General features: G+C 41.3%; 2 protein-coding genes and 1 long non-coding RNA gene across 4 annotated transcripts; 2 read left to right on the top strand and 1 right to left on the bottom strand.

The window, feature by feature from the left end:
* The first annotated feature begins 106 nt into the window (after positions 1–106).
* On the top strand, positions 107–7,905 carry LOC133156537 (alpha-2,8-sialyltransferase 8B-like). 2 transcript variants are annotated; one of them, XM_061282349.1, is made up of 6 exons: positions 110–430; positions 2,881–2,928; positions 3,457–3,600; positions 3,697–3,954; positions 4,874–5,167; positions 6,567–7,905. In XM_061282349.1, exons 1-6 carry the CDS (start codon positions 279–281, stop codon positions 6,856–6,858), a joined length of 1,188 nt encoding a protein of 395 aa, XP_061138333.1. In that variant the 5' UTR covers positions 110–278; the 3' UTR covers positions 6,859–7,905. The 2 variants fall into 2 exon arrangements, with proteins under 2 accessions (XP_061138334.1, XP_061138333.1); XM_061282350.1 differs by lacking the exon at positions 2,881–2,928 and having other exon boundaries at positions 107–430.
* LOC133156554 (membrane protein FAM174B-like) lies at positions 7,895–10,386 on the bottom strand. The gene is made up of 3 exons (XM_061282367.1): positions 9,820–10,386; positions 9,112–9,243; positions 7,895–8,667 (listed from the first exon to the last, which is right to left on the bottom strand). Exons 1-3 carry the CDS (start codon positions 10,110–10,112, stop codon positions 8,664–8,666), a joined length of 429 nt encoding a protein of 142 aa, XP_061138351.1. The 5' UTR covers positions 10,113–10,386; the 3' UTR covers positions 7,895–8,663.
* A 737-nt stretch (positions 10,387–11,123) lies between these two features.
* Positions 11,124–21,855, top strand: LOC133156561 (uncharacterized). The gene is made up of 7 exons (XR_009714879.1): positions 11,124–11,138; positions 12,748–13,053; positions 14,349–14,414; positions 14,532–14,597; positions 17,021–17,071; positions 18,062–19,851; positions 21,828–21,855. It is a non-coding gene; the product is annotated as an uncharacterized LOC133156561 (long non-coding RNA).
* The last annotated feature ends 855 nt before the right edge of the window (positions 21,856–22,710 follow it).

The raw sequence follows: 22,710 nt of genomic DNA, 5'->3' as shown, positions 1-22,710 counted from the left end.
AGCATGTGGTCCAGATCATCGAACCGCCCCCACACACCCCCAACACCGCCTCTGGAGGTGCCCGCTTTGAAAGTTGGAGCAGGGAATTAGCACTTAGGCAGGCGCACGCACACACAAGGCGGAGAAGGAGAAGGGGGGCTTGCCTCATTGAGATTGGACTGCAGCACGGGTGGGAGGGGTCCGCCGATCACAACAAAGACACACACACACAGCGCACGAGAGTCGAGAGGACAGACGTCGGTCGACATGCGAAGGAGAAGAAGGTGAACGCGGGGGGGATGTCAGCTGCCGGACTTGCGGTGGTCCCCCAAGCCCGGATCATGACGCCCACATTACGCACGCTGTTTTTCCTCTTTGTCACGCTACTCGTGCTTCTCCTCATCATTGATGATATCTCACAAGTGGAACAAGGAGAAAAGCATGAAGCCTCGTGAGTAAATGCTCATCTTTTTCCCCCCATATTCAGAGTTCCACTGACAAGTGAGCACTTGTGTTAAAATACAGCAGTTTTTAATTAGTTTGTTTGTAACTCAAATCATCTTTCACCACATAAATGAATGGAAATGTGATGAATCCATTCCAGCCACCAAAAAAAAAATGAATTTCATTTTTAAGTTTTTGAACGTGAAATGTTGCCAACGGTGCTCTTAACGAGGAGCACCTGCCAGTGCAGTTTTTTTTGTTTTTAAATGAAAATGGGTCGAGAAAAAGCCAATTCAGGTTTGACCATACAGCAGGGAAAGTAAAAATGAACCCCAACCATGGCAGCATTGGGTCTCTTGGATGAGATTACCTCTTGTGAATATCTCAGGAAATAGTGAATATTTGAAAATACATTATTCTTCCCTCTAAAGCACATTTTCATTGCTGTTGGTATTTTATAAAAGAAAGCTCATGAAGTTCAAAAAACAAAAACATAATTTGCTATTTGTGGTTTGTTTGGATATGCGAGGCGGTGGGTGATATTGAGCCCGGCTGGGTCCCCATGCACGGCTTGGCCTATTTGTCTTGCAGCAGCTTGCATGTGGAATCGGATCGGGCTACACTCGCAGGAAGAAAGAAAGGAAGGAGGGAGGGCAAGTCTGCACAAGAAAAGGCTGCTCTTTCATTCTTTTTTCTCTGTAATTGAATTTTTAAGCAGTGCAGCGCCAATCGCCCCAGTGACACACACACACACACACACGGCCCACTTTTGATTTCGCAGCACATGCAACAATTCTTAATTTAGCAGAAGGCTTCATTGGGACGCTCTCATTTCCCTTTCAGGATTGGTTTCGGAGCGCATAATGTGCCCGTATCGACTTGTGATTTGTCACAGGGGAACAAAAAAGATGAAGAAGAAGCACTTTGACCACAGGCTGAATGCGGCTTAATACAATTACAACAATGGAGGTGGTAAAGGGGGAGGACGGGGGAGATTGTGTTACCTCCTGCGAGCTCCGGCCAGCTCGTGCATTAGCAAATAAAATCGTAGCTCATTTTATTTAAGATTTTGTTTTTCTCAAAAATGCAACAACAACAAAAAGTTTCCATAAATGCAATTTAGGCAATTATGCTATTGGGCTGACAGCCAAATTACAGTTTAAAGTATGCTAGCTAGCTCAATGACTCACGTTTCTTTTTACTGGTTACATGAGAGCCATTATTGGATCACATTAGACCATAGGTGTCAAACTCAAGGCCTGGGGGCCAGATATGGCCTGCCACATAATTTTATGTGGCCTGCAAGACAAATTTTGCGTCGACTTTGTGTCATTACTAAAATTACAAATTGTTTTCACTTTAACAAAAAACATAGAGATATTGCTTGCTATTTTTGTTACCATTCGTCTTTTTGAAATATTTGAACATGCCCTCTGAGGGAAACTATGACTACGATGTGGCCCACCACAAGAATGAGTTTGACATCTCTGCATTAGACTGTTTTGTCTTTTCTTGAGAAAATGTGCATTATATAGTATGTGTCTCCGTTTATCTAGCTAATGTGATCCATTGTGATTGCATGTCTACTAGAGGTGTAACGATACATCGATTAATCGATATAATGCTCTACGATTTGTTGGCATCGATGCTAAACGTAAACATCGATTTATATCGCCGTGTTTGACCTCGGACATTAGACGCGACTTTATTTTGAAATCCAGTTCATATTTTTATGCTTCCTCTTTCCGGGAGCAGTGCGCCCGGCGTTGTTGTGTTGTGAGCAGAGCAGGCACGTGAAAGGGGAGTCGACAACTAGTACGCTGCTCCTGGGCTGGTGCTATGGCTAGTGTCCAAAAAGACGAGGAAATTTGCTCCCCCTTTAGGCTTCAAGTCATTCGTTTGGAAGCACTTTGGATTCCAAAGAAAAGATGGCTCAACGGACAAGACACGTGCAGTTTGTAAATCCTGCCATGCGGTGATCAAATATTCAGGGAGCACAAATCTCGCCGCACATTTAAAGAAAAAAACACGACATCAAAGTTCAGTGTTAAAATAAGCACTTTGTATACTGCAATACTCTTGTAATTTCCTAAATAAAGAGTTTGCAGTACCTTGTTGATTTTGCGTATGAATTGTTAGAAATCAGGATATTGTTCTATATTTTTTATTAAAAACAAAAATCGATCGTAGAGCACTATATCGCGATATATCGTGATTGAATCGCAGCAGGCTTTCAGATATCTGCAAATATCGTATTGTAGTTCTTTGTATCGATATTATATCGTATCGTGACAAAACCCGCGATTTACACCCCTAATGTCTACTCATCACCAAAGGGGCCCATGGTGGCTAGGTCTAAAAATACCGGCTCCATTCCTGCCTTTCACCTTCATTCGTTCTTACAGGCTTAGGAATGCAAGACATGCCTCATCATACTTGTTTTGTTTTTCTTCTTAGAAATAGAGGCGGCTCAAAGATGAAGCGGCTCTTCCCGAAAGTACGCAGGTCTGTAACGCACCTGCTCGGAATGCAATTGAAAGCACGCAGCGGGCCGATGGGAATCTGGTTGCCACTTTGACGTAATTGTCAATCGGCAGCCTTGATTAGCCGCCCGGCGCGTCTCACTGCGCACAGAATATCTGCTGACACTTGATTTGGAGGAGGCAGCTGCTATTTGCAGGCCGGCCTGTGAGGGAGGAAGAAAAAATGCTGTTCTCCAATCCACAAGTGCCAAACCGCGAATGTGCCGGCATCCACATTGAGATGACTTTGATCAAATTCCCAACTGTCATATAAAGATGATGAAATCCATTTTGTTGTGATATATCTGAAGTTTTGGCTTTATTAATACTTATTATTATTATTAATATCAAATATTGAGGCTAGTTTTGTTAGCGCGTTGAAGGTGTTTCGCAATTGTGATTAGCATTAAGCTAATGTTTAGCTTCTCATGTCAAATTTGTCTCTGGTAGTTTGACCATTTCCAATACTTATGCAAGTTTAAAAAAAAAAAAATCTTGTGTGCATATGTAGAACGACGACAGCGACGACACACGTGGACAGCACGACCTCTCCGAAACAAGCCGCGATGAATCTCCTTCAACCAGCCTACAATAATAGCGCCAAGTTGCCAACACCTGACTGGACCTTCAACAGGACCCTCTCCAAGATCATCAGGTACCTCATCACTTCCACTTTCATCAACATGGAAGCGTGATATCGCGAAGGACGAAGCTCAAATCATCGCCAAACAATATTTTTTTTTCCCCGCAGGAAGAACGTGCTAAGATTCCTAGACGCTGAGCGAGACATCTCCATTCTGAAGGGCTCGCTGAGACCCGGCGATGTGGTCCACTACGTTTTTGACCGCCACAGCACCACCAACATTTCTGAGAATCTCCACCGGCTTTTGCCAAGCGTGTCGCCCATGAAGAATCAACGTTACAGGCTGTGCGCCGTTGTCGGCAACTCAGGCATCCTGCTCAACAGCGGCTGCGGTTCCCAGATCGACTCCCACGACTTTGTCATCAGGTACCGACTCTGGCGACATATTATGACGTGCTTGCCATCTAGTGGTGATTGGCGGTAATATAACTTAAAAAAAATTTTTTTTAATTTTGAAAGCAAAATCCGCTGCATGCCATCGAGTGGTGATTGGCGGTGTTACAACCTAAAACTAAAAAAGAAAACAGAAAACTTTGGAAGCAAAATAAGTCAGCCGCATGCAGTCATCCCTGCGTTACAGACATTTCTTTCCCATCCAAGTCCAAATTGAAGATCCTTTTTGACTGCATTGTCATGTTAATTGTGGAAAATTCCACTTGGTGAGGCAACCTGCAAGTTAGAGTGGGCCGTAATTAAAATGAAATAGCAAATTGGCTTTGGCTTTATCTCCTCCCAATTTAATTGAGAATCCAGTCTAACCTTTAATTCTGGATTGGAGCGCTTTTTTTTCCTCGAAGTTTGAAAGCCAGCGTCAGGACAGAAAGTGCGATTAAAAGCACAATTATTCATGAGTTGACTTTTTATTTTTTGCACGAGTACATTTCAGATGCGCTCTCTCAGAGGTAGTGTTCTCATCTGCCAAAGCGTCAGTCGCCTCGCCTCGCCTCGGCTTAGTGTTTGGCTTCAATCAGACGAATGGCAGATTGCGCAATTCATCACTATTTTGTCCTGTCAATGGAGAGCCATCAATTTGCCTGAGGGGCTCACGTGACGGCGGATGCAAACCGGCGCCCGCTTGCTATTCTGCAAACATCAAGGCTGTCGGTACGTCCTGCTGATTGATCGCTCACTCGCTGGCTGGCTGAAGAAGGGCCACAACCTTTTTATTGCGCTTTTCCTCTTTTTTTGGGGGGTCTTTTCTCTTGTCTCCTGCCGCATGTTCATGAGTAAAGGTCATGACTCAGCAACACGCTGGGCATAATAATGACGAGCGTGATGTGTGAAGGTGCAACCTGGCGCCAGTGGAGGAATTCGCGCATGACGTGGGTCGTCGGACCAACCTGGTCACCATGAACCCTTCGGTGGTGCAGCGGGCCTTCCGGGACCTGGGGGACGAGGAGTGGCGCCAGCGCTTCGTGCGGCGTCTTCGCAGTCTGAGCGGCAGCGTGCTGTGGATCCCGGCCTTCATGGCCAAAGGGGGAGAGGATCGCGTGGAGTGGGCCCTCCGCCTCATCCTGCGCCACACGGCCGACGTGCGCACCGCCTTCCCGTCCCTGCGCCTGCTGCACGCTGTCAGAGGGTGAGGAATTTTGCACAATTGTTAACTTTTGCTTTTTAACCACATTAAAGACTATCAGTTAATTAAAGCTGACGAAATGCCCGTTAGGCCAGATTGTGCCAAAGTACTACTTTTATTGCTTTGGCATCGACACAAAAACAGCAAATAGATGCGGCGTTCGGTAAATGACGCGGAAGATGTTCCAATAAAATCCCCCGAGGGACGTACGGAAGGAAAAACGGACGGACTGGCGGTGCTCGACCGTATTGATCAAAAGTGCTGCAATGTGATCTTGGTCGTATTTTCATTTCTTACGTTGAAAAACGCCAAAGTTATTCCTTTAATTGGGTCTTCCGAGCGCAACAGCTGTGACCTTTGGCGACTGATCCACAGTGAGCAAAATGTGAATTCATCGATTTCCCGCGTGCAGCCGGCCCGACAGCAAGACGTTTCAAATATCACAAATAGTGAGCGAGCTTGTGTTTTTGTCTCTATTATGATTATTTTCCTTGATTTTGTTTCAAGCTGCTCGTACGTTTCCTTGAAGCATTTCAATCCACCGTCATCTTCAGGCTGCCTTTTTTTCCAGATTACTGTCGCTTCTTCCCTTTTTTCTCCCTCATTAAAAAAGAAACACCTCTGGTCAGGGAGCAAATGATGCCATTTTCTATGGGTTGGCTAACAAGCGCGCCGCCACTTCTGCCATTAACCGTGTGTGTGTGCTCAGCGTTTTCACTCCATGTTCTCGCTGACGAAAAACCAAGGCCTTTTGCTTTTTTTTTGTATAAAGCTGTGAAATGAGTGCTTCGCCAACCTTGTCGTTTTTCAGCAAGCATCAGCTATTATGTTCCGAGTGCACAAAAAAGCTTAGAGTGCAACCAAATGCCAAGAGTTCTCATTAATGAAACGAACATCTCGGTTGCAAAGCATAGCAGACCTTATACCGTCTGCAAAATCCACCAGTGAATTTCATTTTTATTTGCAATTAGATAAATAAATAAATTCAAATAAATAAAATATAATAAAATTTGATAATTTGCACCCGGCTCGGAGGCGCGCTGGGTAGCGCGTCCGCCTCACAGTTAGTAGGGTGCGGGTTCGATTCCACCTCCGACCCTCCCTGTGTGGAGTTTGCATGTTCTCCCCGGGCCCGCGTGGGTTTTCTCCGGGCACTCCAGTTTCCTCCCACATCCCAAAAACATGCTTGGTAGGCTGATTGAGCACTCCAAATTGTCTCTAGGTGTGAGTGCGAATGGTTGTCTCTGTGTGCCCTGCGATTGGCTGGCAACCGGTTCAGGGTGTCCCCCGCCTACTGCCCGTTGACGGCTGGGATAGGCTCCAGCACACCCGCGACCCCCGTGGTGACTGAGCGGTTCAGAAAATGGATGGATGGATGATAATTTGCTTTCTTTGTTTGCAGCTACTGGCTGACCAATCAGGTCCACATCAAGCGTCCGACCACAGGGCTCCTTATGTACACGCTGGCGACCCGCTTCTGCGAGGAGATCCATCTTTACGGCTTCTGGCCCTTCTTACGCGACCCGGCGGGCAAGGCGGTCAAGTACCACTACTATGACGCTCTCAAATACGAGTACACGTCCAGTTCCAGCCCGCACACCATGCCGCTGGAGTTTCGGACGCTTAGCGCCTTACACCGACAGGGGGCGCTGCGGCTTCACACTGCCAACTGCCGCGCCGAGGTCCCGAGCTAGTAGCCGGTGGAATATCACCATGGAAACACTGACCATGCAGGCTACGCTCACGTCAGCTTGCTTTTGTACATTTAGTTTTCTGTAATTGCTGTGGGACTCCACTTTGTTCGCAAGCTTTTTGACCTTCAATTTACAAAGCAGCTTTTGACTGCGGTAACAACATTGAGAAGACAATGGTTCTAAAAAAACCATCATTCACCAACATAGTAAGCCTAAATTGTGCATGAAAATGACTTACATTTTATTTTCAGGAACAGCATCATAACAAGCTTTTGAACATGAATGAAGTAATTTGACTGCAGTTACGTCACCTGAAGCGATTAGCACAGGTGTGGGCGGGGAACTCCAACCTACCCGTTTCCCAGCCGCAACACAGCGGATTCAAATGATCCAGGCAGGATTCAAGATCAAGAGGACTTTCGAAGCACCCAAAGAAGAGGCCTGATGACCTTGAGGTAAAACAAAAAGAACCTGGTTGTGTGACTAAAAGGCAGAAAATCAACTTTACAAGTTAAATACAACTGAACTGGACTTGGGCTGAGATCTGTTTTCCTGGTCCACCAATAGAGGGAGCCCACAAGCAACTACTGAAAATCCATCTTAACTCATTAAACACAAGTATAAGAGCATCCTTTATTCGATTCAAGATTTATGTTGCATAGCCTGGGGAGGCAAATGAAGAAAGGGGAAAATGTACTATTTGATTGACTTCCCCCTTCCCCCCTCCCGATGAGAAACAAAGTAGAAGTGTAGCAGCTGGCCACACAGTCGTGTTTGCACAGACTTGCAAGAGTCAACTTAGTGAAAAGATTGCAAAGAACACTAGCTCTTCAAAGCAATGCTGAGAATGTATTTCTTTTTAAATGAATGTACAAGGTCTATCTTCTCAGACTTAAGTCTGTCCCCTAATGTGTCATATTCAACCACATCAATTGTATATTGATTTTCTGGTTCTTTGACTCAAGGACATTTCAATGTTTATTTAAGAGAATATGAATGTATTTTTGTGATGCAAAAAAAAAAATCTTAGCGTGACAAGAATTGAAACGGGTGTTTTTATTTCACAAAGGGAAACAAAGGAGGCCACTGTGGCAATATTTCAAACTTTTACTGCAACTAAGCAGGGACGCCTTTAAAGCCCATTTACAAAATTAACGACACTCTTCAAATAGCTCACAATTATTATAACCAGGAATTACAGGTAGCAGACGATTCTGTCCAAATATTTTCAAAATCTACAATGTGGAGTTTAAGAAATTGCTGACTGCTTCACAGGATGAGGAAAATCAGAAAAATCAGATTTTGTGAAATTTCAGAGGTTTTTTTTTTTGCCTTCATACGTAAAAAATCACATCATTCAATGAGCAAAAATAATTGCTAATGTTTGAATTCAAAATAAAAAGATTAGACAGTCTTGATTTGGTCGTAACAAAAAATATATAAATGGTATGAAGACACAAATACAGCATATTCTTCAGATACTCTAGAACTGAGATAGCAGCAAATTAGTTCACAGATAAAAATAATAATAATATAGAGGCTCATCTTTTAATAAGAGTGCACTAAAGTTAGTACTGTGGACGTATTTGCTATCAAAGTCAAGTCCAAATTTACAAATGTGCACAATGTGGCTCGCAGGTCCAGATCAGATATGACTAAGCCAGTGTGAAAAATGCAGATGAACAACAACATTTCCATTCGTGCAAGACCATTCAACAAGAGGCGTTAACAAAAGACCAAAGACGAGGCGCTGCACGGGTCCATCCAAAAGGAGAAGGTGGTCACATTTTTGCTCGGTGGCCAATTCACCTGCGAGAAAGCAGAAAGACCGCCATCACTGGACGTGTGATAGAAAAGCAAAGTGAGTTTGGACAAGGATGGCGTCAACGGGACGCCGGATCTTCCTTTTGAGGAAGCGCCCACACACCAAGCAACAATGGGAAAGACGGAAGGGTGAAACCTTGTGTCAACATCCCATCGCAGCCGCTTCTGCATAACAAGTTTGGCTGCATGAGCGTTTCGCTTTTTCGGTTCCCTTCAAAACAGTCCATGAAGCGCATTTGTATAGCACCAAAAGTCAATTGGGTTATACTCGGACAGTTCTAATCAAGTTGATTAGATGAGATTATTGAAAGATAATAGCATGTTGCCGATCACACTGCGCGGCACTTTGCTAGAATCACCCGTCAATAGATGCAAAATATTATTGTTTATTATTTGCTGTACCCAAAGCAAATATTTTAAAGAGCAAACCTGTAACTGACGTCAAACAGAGTCGAGTCGTCCTCGTCGTCGTTTTCGTCGTTGAGGGGAGCCATCTCCACTCGCTCTGCGGGGGTCGTGATGATGTCATACTTGCGGGTTTTCCTGATTCTCCTCCCAGATCTGTAAAAAAAGAGTAATTAGCAATTAAAAGACAATATTTCAACATTTTTACAGGGTAAAGTTTTGAATTGACAGCGAGGGAAGTAAATTAATCCCCTGCTGATTTTTTTCTAAGGGCCCAAATCTGTCTTTGGCTGTATTCCAGTAGTGAGAAACTTCTAAGAAAGTTTCGTCACTGTTCGTCAGCAAGGATTTCTCCACCAAGCATTACCCACAATTATTTGTTCCACCGAATAAAATGCACATTTGATTACTTCTACATTGTGTCTAAGCCTACAAAAATGTCAGGTCAAATAATTATCCTCCTGCACGATAACAGAAATAGCTGTTTTGTATGCATCCCTAGTTTCAAAGTGACCCAGTTCGACTGCCTCTAATAGAAGATGATAAAACAGACCTTGACTTCGCAGAATTGAACACAATCACATGCTCATAATTAGGTCAAAAGACATTTCACGCAAACAAACTCTCAAATCATGAGGTGCCAAACAGACGCTTGTGTTTGCACGCTCATGCAGGGAATTTGGAATAACAGTACAAAGATTGTCCCTAAATTCCGCACTTGCCCTTGCTTACCTGACCACTTTGAAGAGCAGGCAGGTGATGAGAGCCCCGGTCAACACGCAGGTGCAAATGACGATGACTTTGAGCGTGGGTAGATGCGTCATGACGGAAGAAGTCGGGTATCCGACGGCCGCTCGGGTGCCGTTGTCGCCGCCGCCGTCATCATGTTGGAGGAGGTTAACGGATGCCGCGGCGGCCGAGGTCGCGTTCGAGGGCGAGGCGAGAGAAGGCAGACTTCGGGGCTCGCCTTCGACGCTCCAGAACGCCGCCGCGATTAAAGTTAGAGCTAAATAGAAGGTCGCCATTGTAGCCAAAACGGATCCACTTTATAGTTCCTCTCCAAAAACGTCACGTTCGCAACAACAGCTGTCACATTGTTGACTACAACAATTTTGCTATTTTACAAAATAAACAAAACAAAAGACACGCAATAACATCTCGACTGTAGTGCAAATCTACAAAGAATTAAAAGATTTTGTTTTCAATTTGCATTTGATTCTGTGAAGCGGGTCCCTTGAGGTAAATTGGAGGCAATACCTTGGATTGGGATTATCCACTCCCTCCGGAAGCGCTCAATGGACCAGCCCCCTCTTGTTGCTCATGTGTGACGTAGAAATCCAGTGATGCCTTCATGACAAACTCGGAATTGGCAATGTCTACGACTGACGTCACTGGTTTAATCTGTTGTATCTAAATGATAAGATTTAATCTTTTGAATGGAATACTGTTATTTCCATAACACCCTACCACCCAAAAATATCACGGCACACCACCAAATAAAAAAAGATTTATTAAATGAACAAACACACATCCACGGTAATGGATCAATTATGTGAAATAAATTAGCCTCTGAATTCAACTGCCTGTTTGACGTCAACGTCTGAACAAATCATAAAATTTAGCCTATGTAGTCTTTTTGAATAAAATGCTGCAATTTGATAACTAATCTGTTTTTAAAAATGTACTGCTTAGTTTGCAAGTGAAAGGCACATCTTGTTCGTTTCGTTTCCATTGCGAGCTTGCTGATCGACCGAGTCGTCTTTGTTGCAATATTTGTAATGCCCACTAGGTAGCAGCACAAAACAACAGACGTCATTTGACTGTTGCCTTTCCACGAAGTATGTTCTGGTTGGAGGCCGTTTGTTATAACGGGATGCAACCATTGCCTAAGGAGGAGCTACCGATAGGACAGTGTGACCTTTGTGCACACAGTTCCATTATCACGTTTGACAATTCTAATCGTTTTGAAGATTATTGAACCTATTATTAATTATTGATTAAGACATGAGCTGCTCCTAAAGCGTCTTGCAAATGAACACGTGTCACGCCAGGTAAGATGTTATAAGAAACCGATGTAACGTGGTGCAAGGTGGGGAGTTTTTAGAAACGTTAAGCCAATGAATGTAGTAATCCGGTTTGGGCTGTTTTTGCAGGGCACGCCTTCACATGCACAACAGCAGCTGTCATTTTCTGCGTACAAATTACACTTCATCTTTGCTTCCAGGATTAATACAACAATGCTAAACATAAATATCTGCACAAAGCTGCTCAGAAGTGATTTTTTTGGTCTGAGAGATTAAAACGTGTTCACGCCCTCTGAGGATGGCTGTTATAATATGATGCAAGTTGCAACCAAGGCTGAACTTTGTCGCCATAATTCCGCAACACTAACTGAATACGAAACCACAGCAGAATCCCATTTAACATGAGTATCAATGTGATTGGACGAATCGGAACACAGCCAGTAATAATAGGATGTGCACACTTTTGCAATGATTTGTCATTTGGTTTTGCATTTTTGTAGTAATTGTACGCCAGGAAACATTTTGATGTTATTTATCTTAGTGACAGTTTCTTTTTTAAAAACCACAAAACCCAGGCATTGGAACTAGGGTGTGAAGACTTCTTCTATCCACGTAATGTCTACCTTTAGAGTAGAGTCGCTTTACATCAGTGTCAGAATGCATTGACACCAAGGCTGACACCTTTGGTACGTGTGTACTTATTCCCTTCCCCCTATAAACCAGTTTTGCTGGCCACAGTGTTGGCTCATCTTACACTGGCCACATTTTTGCAGGCCGCTGCTGTTGCCAGGCGGATGATCTTTTTTAAGAACTCTTCCTCCTGCAATGGGCATGCGCCGGAGCGTACATCATCTCATTGGCTCCCAATGGGGGTGGAGTGCATAGCACAGGCGCCAAAAAGCAGCCAACAAAGGCTGCATTGACTGAACTGCCAGTTAGTGAGATTTAGATGATGTCACTGCTGAATTTATCATAACAAATTTGATTAAAATGGTGATGAATTGAATAATAAGATGAATACGAGGGACCGTGTTGAGAATTGGTTTTCTTGCCTGTAACTATGAGACTATAACGAGGCAGCTTTTGCTAATTACCTTATTGGTTACTTATAGTTCAAATCAAACAGTGTCTAGTGGTGCCAAGAATCAATCAACCAATCAATCAATCAAACTTGTATTGTGCATGAAGAGACAAGGCAAATCTGAAAAAAAACAGCTGGGTTTTCATTCGTTTATAGTTTATACCACTATGTTTATAATCCATCTTTCTGTATTGCTGTCCATTTTTACAATGGATTTTTATAGTGACAAAAGTCAAAGTATAAAAATTTCTTTCTAAGTATGATAATCTGGCTGAATGAGGGAAAACAAACAAACAAACAAACAAACAAACAAACAAGCTAACAAACTTAACCTGACCAAATTCTTCTTAAAAATTAAATCGTTTGGAGCTCAAATCCAGGCAATAGTGAATTTTCACATTGAAACCTAAAGAAAAAACGGATGTAATCTTCAGTTAAATGTTTCATTTTGTTTGAATGGGTGGCATTATCAATAACCAAAGCTAGCTGTATCATTTTATTTGATATAAAAATAAGTACGGACAACGTGTGCGACTGTTTCTTCTGTCGTGTCAGGAAACAACAAGACGACGACATTAGCGATTAAATGGCGGCCATTGCTATTGCCGTAAACTAGGCGGGGAGGAAGTGGAGCTTCGCTTACGTTGCGAGGCAAAAAGTGGGCAGAGCCCGCGAAGGATATGAGCTGGTCGGGAGGCGGAGAAGAAAGACACACGCAACAGAGGAGGCAAGCGAGCTGCATCAACAGGAAAGCGCACCAGAGCCATGGCGCCCAAACGCTCACTAAAACGACGAAAATTGTTAGAAAACAACACGCCAACCGGAGCAGACGACGGCGGATAGTCGGAAACGACGATGTTGGTAAGAACAAATTCAACAATTACACGTTTAAAGGCGGGAAAGCGCGTCGACACGGTGGACGAAGCAATATGGTGGAAAAGGACGACAGAGACGCAGTGTTGTAAAAAAGAAAATGGCTATGGTGTGCTGCCTGAAATAAAGACAACAACTTAGACGACGAAATTCGTTCTGTATTTAGTGGTAGTGAGTGTCAAATAACTTAATTGCTTGCCCTGCATTGTATTTACATAGATGATAGTCGAAGAAAGGTATTTTTCTCGATGTTTCTCGTTGTCTTTCAACCTACGCATTTAAAATTTGCTTTGTCCTTGAAGGACAAATGCCCTTGTGTGTTTTATGTCGAATAAAAGCAATTTATTCGGAAAATGTTTAGTCTTTAAACCGTGTACAGGTGCTTTGTGACAAATCCTGTATGGATTTATGTGTTTTGTGATTTTCCCTTCTTATAATCATTTTTAAGGTTTTTTGTCGAATTGTAAAATTCCCTTAAATGGCAGATAGACGTGTTTTGCAATCACACGATCAAATTCACTGTTAATGAAGATGTAGTGTAGTTATTTCAAAGTCTTACACAATTTAATTAGTTTTAAATATTTTCTACCAATTCGCTAAAAAAACGAAATGATGTATATACAGATTTACAACAAATCATTTACTGAATACTTCCTAAACAAATTGCACTTGGTAAATTCATCAAAGGAAGACACCGTATGTTTAAATACTTGGTATATCTAGAAATATAAAATAGGGTGTTGGTATTTAACCCTTTAAGGTACTGCATGAAGATTTAATTTAAAATTTGTTATACACATGCAATCTATATTACATTAAACCTGCAAGAAACATTAAGGCATCATTTTAGAACATATGAATGCACATTTATGTTGACTTAAGTCTAAATAATAAAGTAGGAAAATGCACAAAATGGTCTTTAAACCACAATCCCGTAGACAAGACAGTTGCTTAGTGACACTAGTAGACAATTACATCTAAACAAAATACCTAATCATATGTGAATATCAAGCGATATATGTTGAATGTAAGAATTAGTCCACGTTATGGGAAAAATGTCTTGGCTCACAAATTCTCTATAGGTTTATACTGTAGAGAGCAAAAATAATAAACCCCCAAGAGATATTAATTGTTTTCCAATTGACGAAGCACATTACCATAATTAAACTCATTTCAACTACATTACACCAAATGTCGGCAATATTACTGAAAATATCTAAAAACAAATTGCGCGTTTTAAAAAATGATGATCCGTTTAAATTAACAACCATTTTGTATTTCAGATGGATTCCACTTGGCCGATAACACTGGGCTGTAGAAGGACGGGATCAGCTAACCCAAGGAAGATGGTACGTTTTTTTCGTTGTTTAACATGTTGTGTAGTATTGACTGCATGTCATATGTAGCCACTAGGTTGTGCTATTGGCTTGCCTCGTCTCGTAACGCAAACTTTTTGTATTTTAAAGGGCTGACGTCAGGCTACGAAGACAATTGCGGATGGATTTGTCCGATTTACTCTCCAGAGTAGAATTGTAAGTGTTTTCTCAAAGAATGAAAACATTTTTCGAAATACTCCTTGGCTGCGAGTTGTAAAGCAAACATTATGAACCAGCGAGAACAAAATTTGAAAAGTACGCGAATATATATTTTCTTGCTAATGTACAATTTTGTAACTACGGTGTTGCTAAAACCTGTTACCCGCTATGATTTGTTGCATTTCGGAAATAGTGACAAATGTTAATATTCATAGAATGCCAAAACAGGATAGGATCTTACTGTTTCGTTAGTTATTTAATTTTACAAACTGTTAAAAAAATTAATTGAGACTTCATCCATCGACTGGATCGCTTGAAGAGATTTTTGGCTAGCTACTTAAACGTGCGACACAAATGTTTGGTAATTCCGAATAGGGACCCTATTTACCAAATACAATTCACAAAAACTGATTGTAGTCATAATAGGCATTTATTGCAATACCATTTGAGAATTTCTGGTATTTGTGGTGTCATCACTTACAAGTTGAGGTTTTCATCTATGGGCATTTATATACCCTAAAGAATTTAGGCTAAGGCTGAAGTTGAGCATCGACTTGGATGGAAGTTTGTATCAATCGGACAACACTGTAGGCCATTTTGATATTGTCAGTAATGGTGGATGGCTCATTAAAGATTATTAAAAATCTCAATGTGAAAGTAAGACGAAAAAAGCTGACATGAAGACTAACAGCCATAGGTACTAGGGGTGTAAATCGCGGGTTTTGTCACGATACGATATAATATTGATACAAAGAACTACGATACGATATTTGCCGATATCTTAAAGCCTGCTGCGATTCATTCACGATATATCGCGATATAGTGCTCTACGATCGATTTTTTTTTTTTTTTTTTAATAAAAAATATAGAACAATATCCTGATTTATAACAATTCATACGCAAAATCAACAAGGTACTGCAAACTCTTTATTTAGGAAATTACAAGAGTATTGCAGTATACAAAGTGCTTATTTTAACACTGAACTTTGATGTCGTGTTTTTTCTTTAAATATGCGGCGAGATTTGTGCTCCCTGAAAATTTCATCACCGCATGGCAGGATTTACAAACTGCACGTGTCTTGTCCGTTGAGCCATATTTTCTTTGGAATCCAAAGTGCTTCCAAACGAATGACTTGAAGCCTAAAGGGGAGCAAATTTCTTCGTCTTTTTGGACACTAGCCATAGCACCAGCCCAGGAGCTGCGTACTAGTTGTCGACTCCCCTTTCACGTGCGTGCTCTGCTCACAACACAACACGCGCAGTGCGCTCCCGGAAAGAGGAAGCAAGCAACAATGAACTGGATTTCAAAATAAAGTCGCGTCTAATGTCAGAGGTCAAACACGGCGATATAAATCGATGTTTACGTTTAGCATCAATGCCAATAAATCGTAGAGCATTATATCGATTAATCGATGTATCGTTACACCCCTAATAGGTACCTATCTAGACTGAGCCACGCCCTCGTCAATCCACTGGGACGGTTTTCACTTCCAAATGGGGGGGATACTATAACTACCCATACAAGCCTACCAAGGTGAATTTTGCAGATGAGAAGGTCGTTAACGTTCTGGAATCTCAAATGACTTTATATAGAAATTACCTGGTTGTGCCTGTGAATATTCCTATTTAGCCATAGTTCATTCTCATTCATGGCCTTGGGCAACAGTCCAATTGTGATCAAGATCGCTGCGAAATTGCCTGGTCCAAAGATGTAATCTGTTCAGTTGGTTCCATAACTAGCCATATGGCTTCCATGGCTCATTCCAGTGACTTGGCTCCTTAATTTTCAATGATGGCTCATCAGAAGCTAGGAGTTGAACAAAATAGCCATTCCCATCAGCCGCATTCGTTTTTAGGACCTTTTCGACAAGTAAATTTCAAGATTGTACTTCATTATATCTTCAAATCTTGAGGATTCATGTTCACAACTCAAGGAATGATTAAGGATTCTGAAGATTTAGCTACACTCAAGTGAAGAACTTTGACTTTGCCAGCAAAAACCTACTCGTTAATTCCAGTAAATTTACAGAGTACCCAACCCATGTCTTCCTTTTCAAAGAGCACACGTATTTGACATTTGAAGAAAATTTTGATTGTGGACTCTGGAGCTGGTTGCTGACAATGGATTTGATGGACAGTGATAATCACCATTTGGAACTAGTTCCCAAATACTATTCAGCCCTGTCCTCCTTTGGAAAGCTTTCTAAGATCAGTGCCCCCCCCTAATGCACCACAAATGGTTAAAAAAAATAGGTAAATAGTTTGCAAAGATGGCATAATTCATATCAGATCATTCAAATTTGGCGCGATCATAAAAGCCAATGTGTTTCCAAAACAAACTGGAGACATAGACTTGCATGACAGGCACATCAAGTCATCATTTTGGATGTCACTCATTGTTGTCCTCATCTCTTCCACAGAGACATGGACTGGTAGGATTTTTCAAATTGGGATCAATAGAAGACAGCTCAGTAAGTTTTTTTCTCTCCAAGTTTCATCTTTATTTGGAAAAAATATAACCAATTGAAATATTCTTTGTTTTTGTTTGACTGTTTACAATACCCTACGATCTTCTCCTTATAACACGTGCTTACAATTATAAAGACTTGCAACAGATGTAATTTACAGGATTAAAATTTGACGATAATTAAACATTTTTAAAAATTTCTCAAATGCTGAGAATTTGACAATGTTCTCTTTTTTCGTATTGTCACTGGCCCATGGCATTGTTCTGTCTGGTATATTTATTTTTCTTAAATCGATGCGCTGGTATGTTATGACATCACGTGACTTTCTCGCTATCGTAATTTCAGCAGCATATAAATTGGGAATTTAAGATTGATCATGTTTTACTGCATACAAATTATACTGAAACCTTGGTGGAAGTGGACCAAAAAGGCATTTGCCACAGTTGAAGATGGAAAAAACGGCTTTATTCTGAACACTACTGGAATTGGAAACCACAGAAACAAAAAGGACAGTTGTGACGTAGTAGTTGTAAAATGTCTCGCTTTGTATGCTATTGCATTCTGTCACGGCAAATCGTATATTCACTCAAATCTATTGTTTTATACTTGACAAATTTCATTTTGTACTCAATCCACCCAACAACCGAAATTTGAACAATGAAAAATGTTTTGAATGGCTTTTGCACGGTTGCTAAACCATCGACTTAACCACCGAGACTCACTTTCCGATGTTTATCCAACTTTTCGTAGATTCTCTTCTGTCTCTGCTGTTGAGTATTATAGTAAGAAAACTTGGGCATTTGGTCTTTGTCTACACCTGACACACCACTCACTAGTGGTCAATTGTTGAATTGCTTTTTCGAACAGTTGCTAACATTTGACCAACGCAATAGTCTACTTCAGCTTTTGATTTTTGATAACTGCGGCACAGTGAGTGATCATTTGACATGTATTTGTGGCCTGAAATGTTTCCTTCTTTTTTGTCTCATCAAGACCTCATACAAGTGGATTTCGCAGACAGTGGAGACAGCGCTAATACGCGAAGATAGCGTTGTTTAACGTGAAGATGGCAATTTTTTGGCAAGCTGAACCCGTTTTTTGACGACGTTTCGTATGGATTTTTAAAAAGATTTTACAACGCAGCGGACATTGGAACAATGTTGCTAGCTGTGGACTTAACATTTTCAATGTTTTTGAGACGCAGTAAATTAGCAAATGTACTCATGCTGCTTTGAATAAAGTATACTTTATTTTTTTCTTGGCTTCGTTTTATTAGATATTCCGCTATTTGGCACTGTATTTTGAATTTGTTTACATTCATATTTCAGATGTTTGCAACAGTTATTTTCAAATAACTTAGTAATTATAAACAATGCATTTGTCATTGAATGGTATCCAGAAAGATTGATTACTCGTATACATTTCAAATAGTGTTCTGTATGACAAAAGGATGTGAAGTGTTTTCGTGTCATTATTCCTAGTGGTTACTGCAATATGATGTCAAATTAATAAAAGAGTGAAACAGGTTCTGAAATGGTTAAGTAGCATTTTGTGAGAAATGAAATGGCTTCCTACGGCTTTCTAAAATGGCTTCTCTGGCTTATCTTCTTCCTGTTCATGCAGGAAGTGATGCAATTGCTGCAAAAGGGGAGAAAATATTTCCACTCTTCGTTATTCTTTGTCCACTTAAGTGAGCCGATTACTTTCGGTGGTGTTTCTTTAATTGTGATGAACATAATTTTACGTTTTTGTAAACGAAAAGTTATAGATGAAGGGGAGGGACTTAAATATCACCTGAGTGTTGGCTAAATGAAAATAACGTCAATCAAAGGCTTTCAGAGCTAGGAAGGAGCTCTAGATGGCGGATGATCCTTAGGAAGGCTGCTGTAGGCTGTCGTCATTCCATTTTTCTTGCCCCTGTGTCGACTGAGGCGACGTCCTGCTATGTTCTCGTGATGCCTCGGCACACTCGCTCGACGTTTTGACGGGTTTGACGTCGTTTCGCCGCGCTTTTGTGGCCGTTTTTGCGCGTCGAAGAAGCCGTCTGGGCTTGCCGTTGTTTTCCATGCAGGGCTCCGGCAGCCATGGCGCGCCTCCATTTTTAGAGTGCTGCTCTTGTCTCTCTGACGCTTGACAGCAGAGCGGGTTCCGAGAGGCCCACGATGTATTTAAAACCTGATTCTTTTTGTATTTAATAACATATACCTTATTTTTTTTCAGTCTGGTTTGATTTTTGAGATTTTATTATATTTTGCAACCGCGGCGAATCGAAACGAAATAGTTTATCTATCGGTACTGCCTTGTTATGAGGTTGCTCTGTTTACATTATTTGCTGAATTAATCCCATATTACTTTATTTTTAATGTCATTTTCCCCGCGATGACGCAGTTACAATTAATTGATGCGACTCGGCACTTGGACAAATCGCTTGCATATGTTGGCTAATGGAATAGCACATACCTTTTGGAACTATATATTCCGTCTATATAATGATAATGATAGATAATGCCCAATCATTTGTATTTAATTCCACTTTCTCCTCTGGCGTCGCACCGCTTGGGATTTAAAGTGCCTGTCGAGGGGCGAAGGCAATCTTGAGGGACTTGTGTGCTACTTTATGCCTCCTGGAACTTTTTTTTTTTTTTACACGAATACCAGGACATCAGATCACCTCTCCCTAAGGATATATACACACATTTAAAGCATACACATTTTTCTTCAACGATGAAGAACAGAAATAAAAAGCAAGTGGAAGAAGGATCGACTCAGAGCAATGCTTCCAGGTATGGAACTAATTGTGTTTTGTATAAATTAGACTCCTGGCGTCCGCTGAATTTGTTTACCTTGTCAAGCATAGTTGATCACCTGTGTGTGTGTGCATGTATGTATGTGTATGTTTGTAGTCCAGCATTTGCATATGCGTGCCACTGATGAAGCGCACCACTGTCACCAGTGACCTTGGTATTGTTTAATAGCCACACCCCGATCTTTGTAGTTTTTTTTAACACTACACGAGTGAGTTTGGTAGTGCCCTGCAAGACTGGTCCCTGGATATTGATGCGGTCAAACTCCCCTTTATCCGATTGCATTAATTATTTTGTTTCAAATAATTATTTCTCCTTTTCTCATTTACCTTAAAAACAACGCGGCCTTATATTTCTACATTGTGCTGCATTGCACCTACATTGCACCGTCGTATCAATGTTATTTGACCCGTTATTGTTGTTAATGCAACTTTTGCTGCTGTACTAACCTTGCTACACTATGGTGGGTGTGAACAAACTGGAGCGAGATAATCAAATGCAACATTAATTTCACATGAATATATCTCACACTTTGAACTCTTGTGTGGCTGCAGCCTTTAAATTTGCATTGAATAGAACTTCACTAAGATTGTTGCTCACTTTTTAACCTTTTTACTTATTTCAATGTCTATAGTGCTTGCCATACTTTTTTCTTTACTGAAATCAGACTAGAATTACTTTTACATCAGCAGGAATGTGTTCCTTCAATTTAGCTTCAGTATTGTGTGGATACTTTTCTCCTTGTGACTTGACACCGTTAATCAAGAACGCGTCAATGTAGCATTTTAGCCAATCTACATTGTGACCATGCTTTTTGTGACTTAACACGTTTAATTACATTTAAAACAGAGCAGGCCCATTTTTGCTAACATCTTCCCCAGCTTTTTCTCAATAAAGAAACTAACATTTGCACATTTTGCATCATGATCATAAGGTAAATTGAGCTGTTGGTTTGTGTTTTCTGCCTCCATGACTATAATATTTGCAGCCAAATTTAAATCTATCAGAATGCCTGCTGTGCTGAAAACTATTAAAACACACACATACTGTATATATTTGAGAACACTGTCTCACTCTCAGTTGTGTGTATTATGCACTCGTGGCAGCCATTTTAGTTTGGTTCAACATTACATTTTAGCTTGTTCCTGCTTGGTGTCATACTGCCTCTCTCAACACGTAACCATTGTGGGAGCGCAGCAGGGAAACAGCCACGAAATGCGTAGACCTGAACCTCTCGAAATGAGTAACTAACATTTAGTTAAATATTGTTTAAAATGTGCAAATGCACTTTGCTCCCCCTCGCTGGGTTTGCTTGCTGCGTGTGTGGCTCGGGAACCGGAAGTGTGCATTTCCACAGACTGAGCGGAGAAATCGCGATTACTTGAATGGTCACATAGCAACGTAGCAACCAATAAGAACGTGAGATTTCATCAATCGTCCGCCCTCATTTTGAAAACGGGAACTAGCTTTCTTCTTCCGGGTTAGGTCATAGCGAGACGTCGTGGAGTAGTTATATCTTGCCTATACACAGTCATAACAGTCACCTTTTTTTTAATTTTCTGATGAACTATTTGAATAATGATTGTAATGCTCAAAATAAGCATGTTAAATGTTGACGCTTCAATTGTAGAGCTTTTATTTTGTTGTTGAATAATGCCCTCATGTGTTCGAGTGTGGAACGGCAGCAGACAGTGGTGACGCAATTGTATTGAACTTCCAATTGCAAAACACCTTTCACCTTTTAGAAAGTTATTTCTTCTGGTACCAACTTAAGAAAATTAATTCTATTTTAAGAAAAAAAAAAGTATTAACTATCACAGTTATTATATATATTAGTTATTAGTGTATGATTAGTTATTATAGTTCTTCATCAACGACTGAACAGTGTTTTGTATCAAAAACACAGATGTTGTGAACATGCAGCTTGAAATGAGCCACGTTCTTGTCCCCGCAAGCAATTCAGCCTCGGAAGAATCCAATCGCTCCGCATCGGAGTCGGGAAGTCAGGTCCGAGAGCGAGCCATGGTGCGAGCATGGCGAGAGCATGCTGCAGCGCTGAGGCGACGGCGCCGCCAGTCGGAGTCCAACAGCTCCTCGGGGTCGGGAGAGTCGCTCGGGGAGCGGGAGCGAGTCTGCGGTAGTCCGCAAAGCAAGGCATGCTCTATGTGCGTCGGAAAAGACCGCATCCAGTGAAGAAGAAGGAACGGTCTCATAAGTGTGTCAAGAAGGTAGAGTTAGCCACCTCCAATTAGGAGCTTATTTGTGTTTACTCTTGATAGTCTTGCATATTTATTTTTTACTTACGTGAAAGAAAAACAGAAGACTTTGCTTAGAATTTGGGATAACTTTGAAAATTTCTAATCTTTCGGGGGCAATTTGTCGTTAATAGTCGTCAATCTGATCTTATTTCCAGATGTGGGAGTGAGGCATGAGCCTATGACGATAGTTACGGGCGTCAGAAGTCAAATCGCAGTAGACAGAGAACCAGTCTCGGCTGTACAATTGGCGCTGGTGGTAGAAACCAAGAAAGTCATACACATATACTGCAGGTGGTGTCCTCTGTTTTACGGCAAGCAAACAACACCGAATTTGTGTGTGTAACCGCAATACATAAGTCATGACTTGCGTTTATGACGGCCACACTTGTATACAACACAACAAACGAGTGCGTCAGACAGGGCTTATATGACAAGTTATTCTAGTAATAGTTACAAGCAGTTTCATTGTGTGTGTGCCACTTGTAACCGATGATCCCCCTGCTGGAATTTTTTTTTTTATTAAATTTTTTTTAGACTTGGATACTTTGAGACTACCTGTGCTCCATATTTTTTAAGCTGG

The sequence above is a fragment of the Syngnathus typhle genome, linkage group LG7 (genome assembly GCF_033458585.1).
Source record: "Syngnathus typhle isolate RoL2023-S1 ecotype Sweden linkage group LG7, RoL_Styp_1.0, whole genome shotgun sequence".
NCBI classification, from domain to species: domain Eukaryota; kingdom Metazoa; phylum Chordata; class Actinopteri; order Syngnathiformes; family Syngnathidae; genus Syngnathus; species Syngnathus typhle.
Note: the sequence above shows the minus strand (reverse complement) of the source record. Positions and strands in the feature narration are given on the sequence as shown.

What these genes read in the sequence shown, in the direction of transcription:
- LOC133156537 (XM_061282349.1), top strand. Translation starts at nt 279, where the DNA reads ATGTCAGCTGCCGGACTTGCGGTGGTCCCCCAAGCCCGGATCATGACG. An exon ending in ACCCTCTCCAAGATCATCAG is followed by an intron (nt 3,601 to 3,696) that starts GTACCTCATCAC and finishes TTTTCCCCGCAG; the next exon opens with GAAGAACGTGCTAAGATTCC. An exon ending in TCCCACGACTTTGTCATCAG is followed by an intron (nt 3,955 to 4,873) that starts GTACCGACTCTG and finishes TGATGTGTGAAG; the next exon opens with GTGCAACCTGGCGCCAGTGG.
- LOC133156554 (XM_061282367.1), bottom strand. Translation starts at nt 10,112, where the DNA reads ATGGCGACCTTCTATTTAGCTCTAACTTTAATCGCGGCGGCGTTCTGG. An exon ending in CTGCTCTTCAAAGTGGTCAG is followed by an intron (nt 9,244 to 9,819) that starts GTAAGCAAGGGC and finishes CTTTTTTTACAG; the next exon opens with ATCTGGGAGGAGAATCAGGA.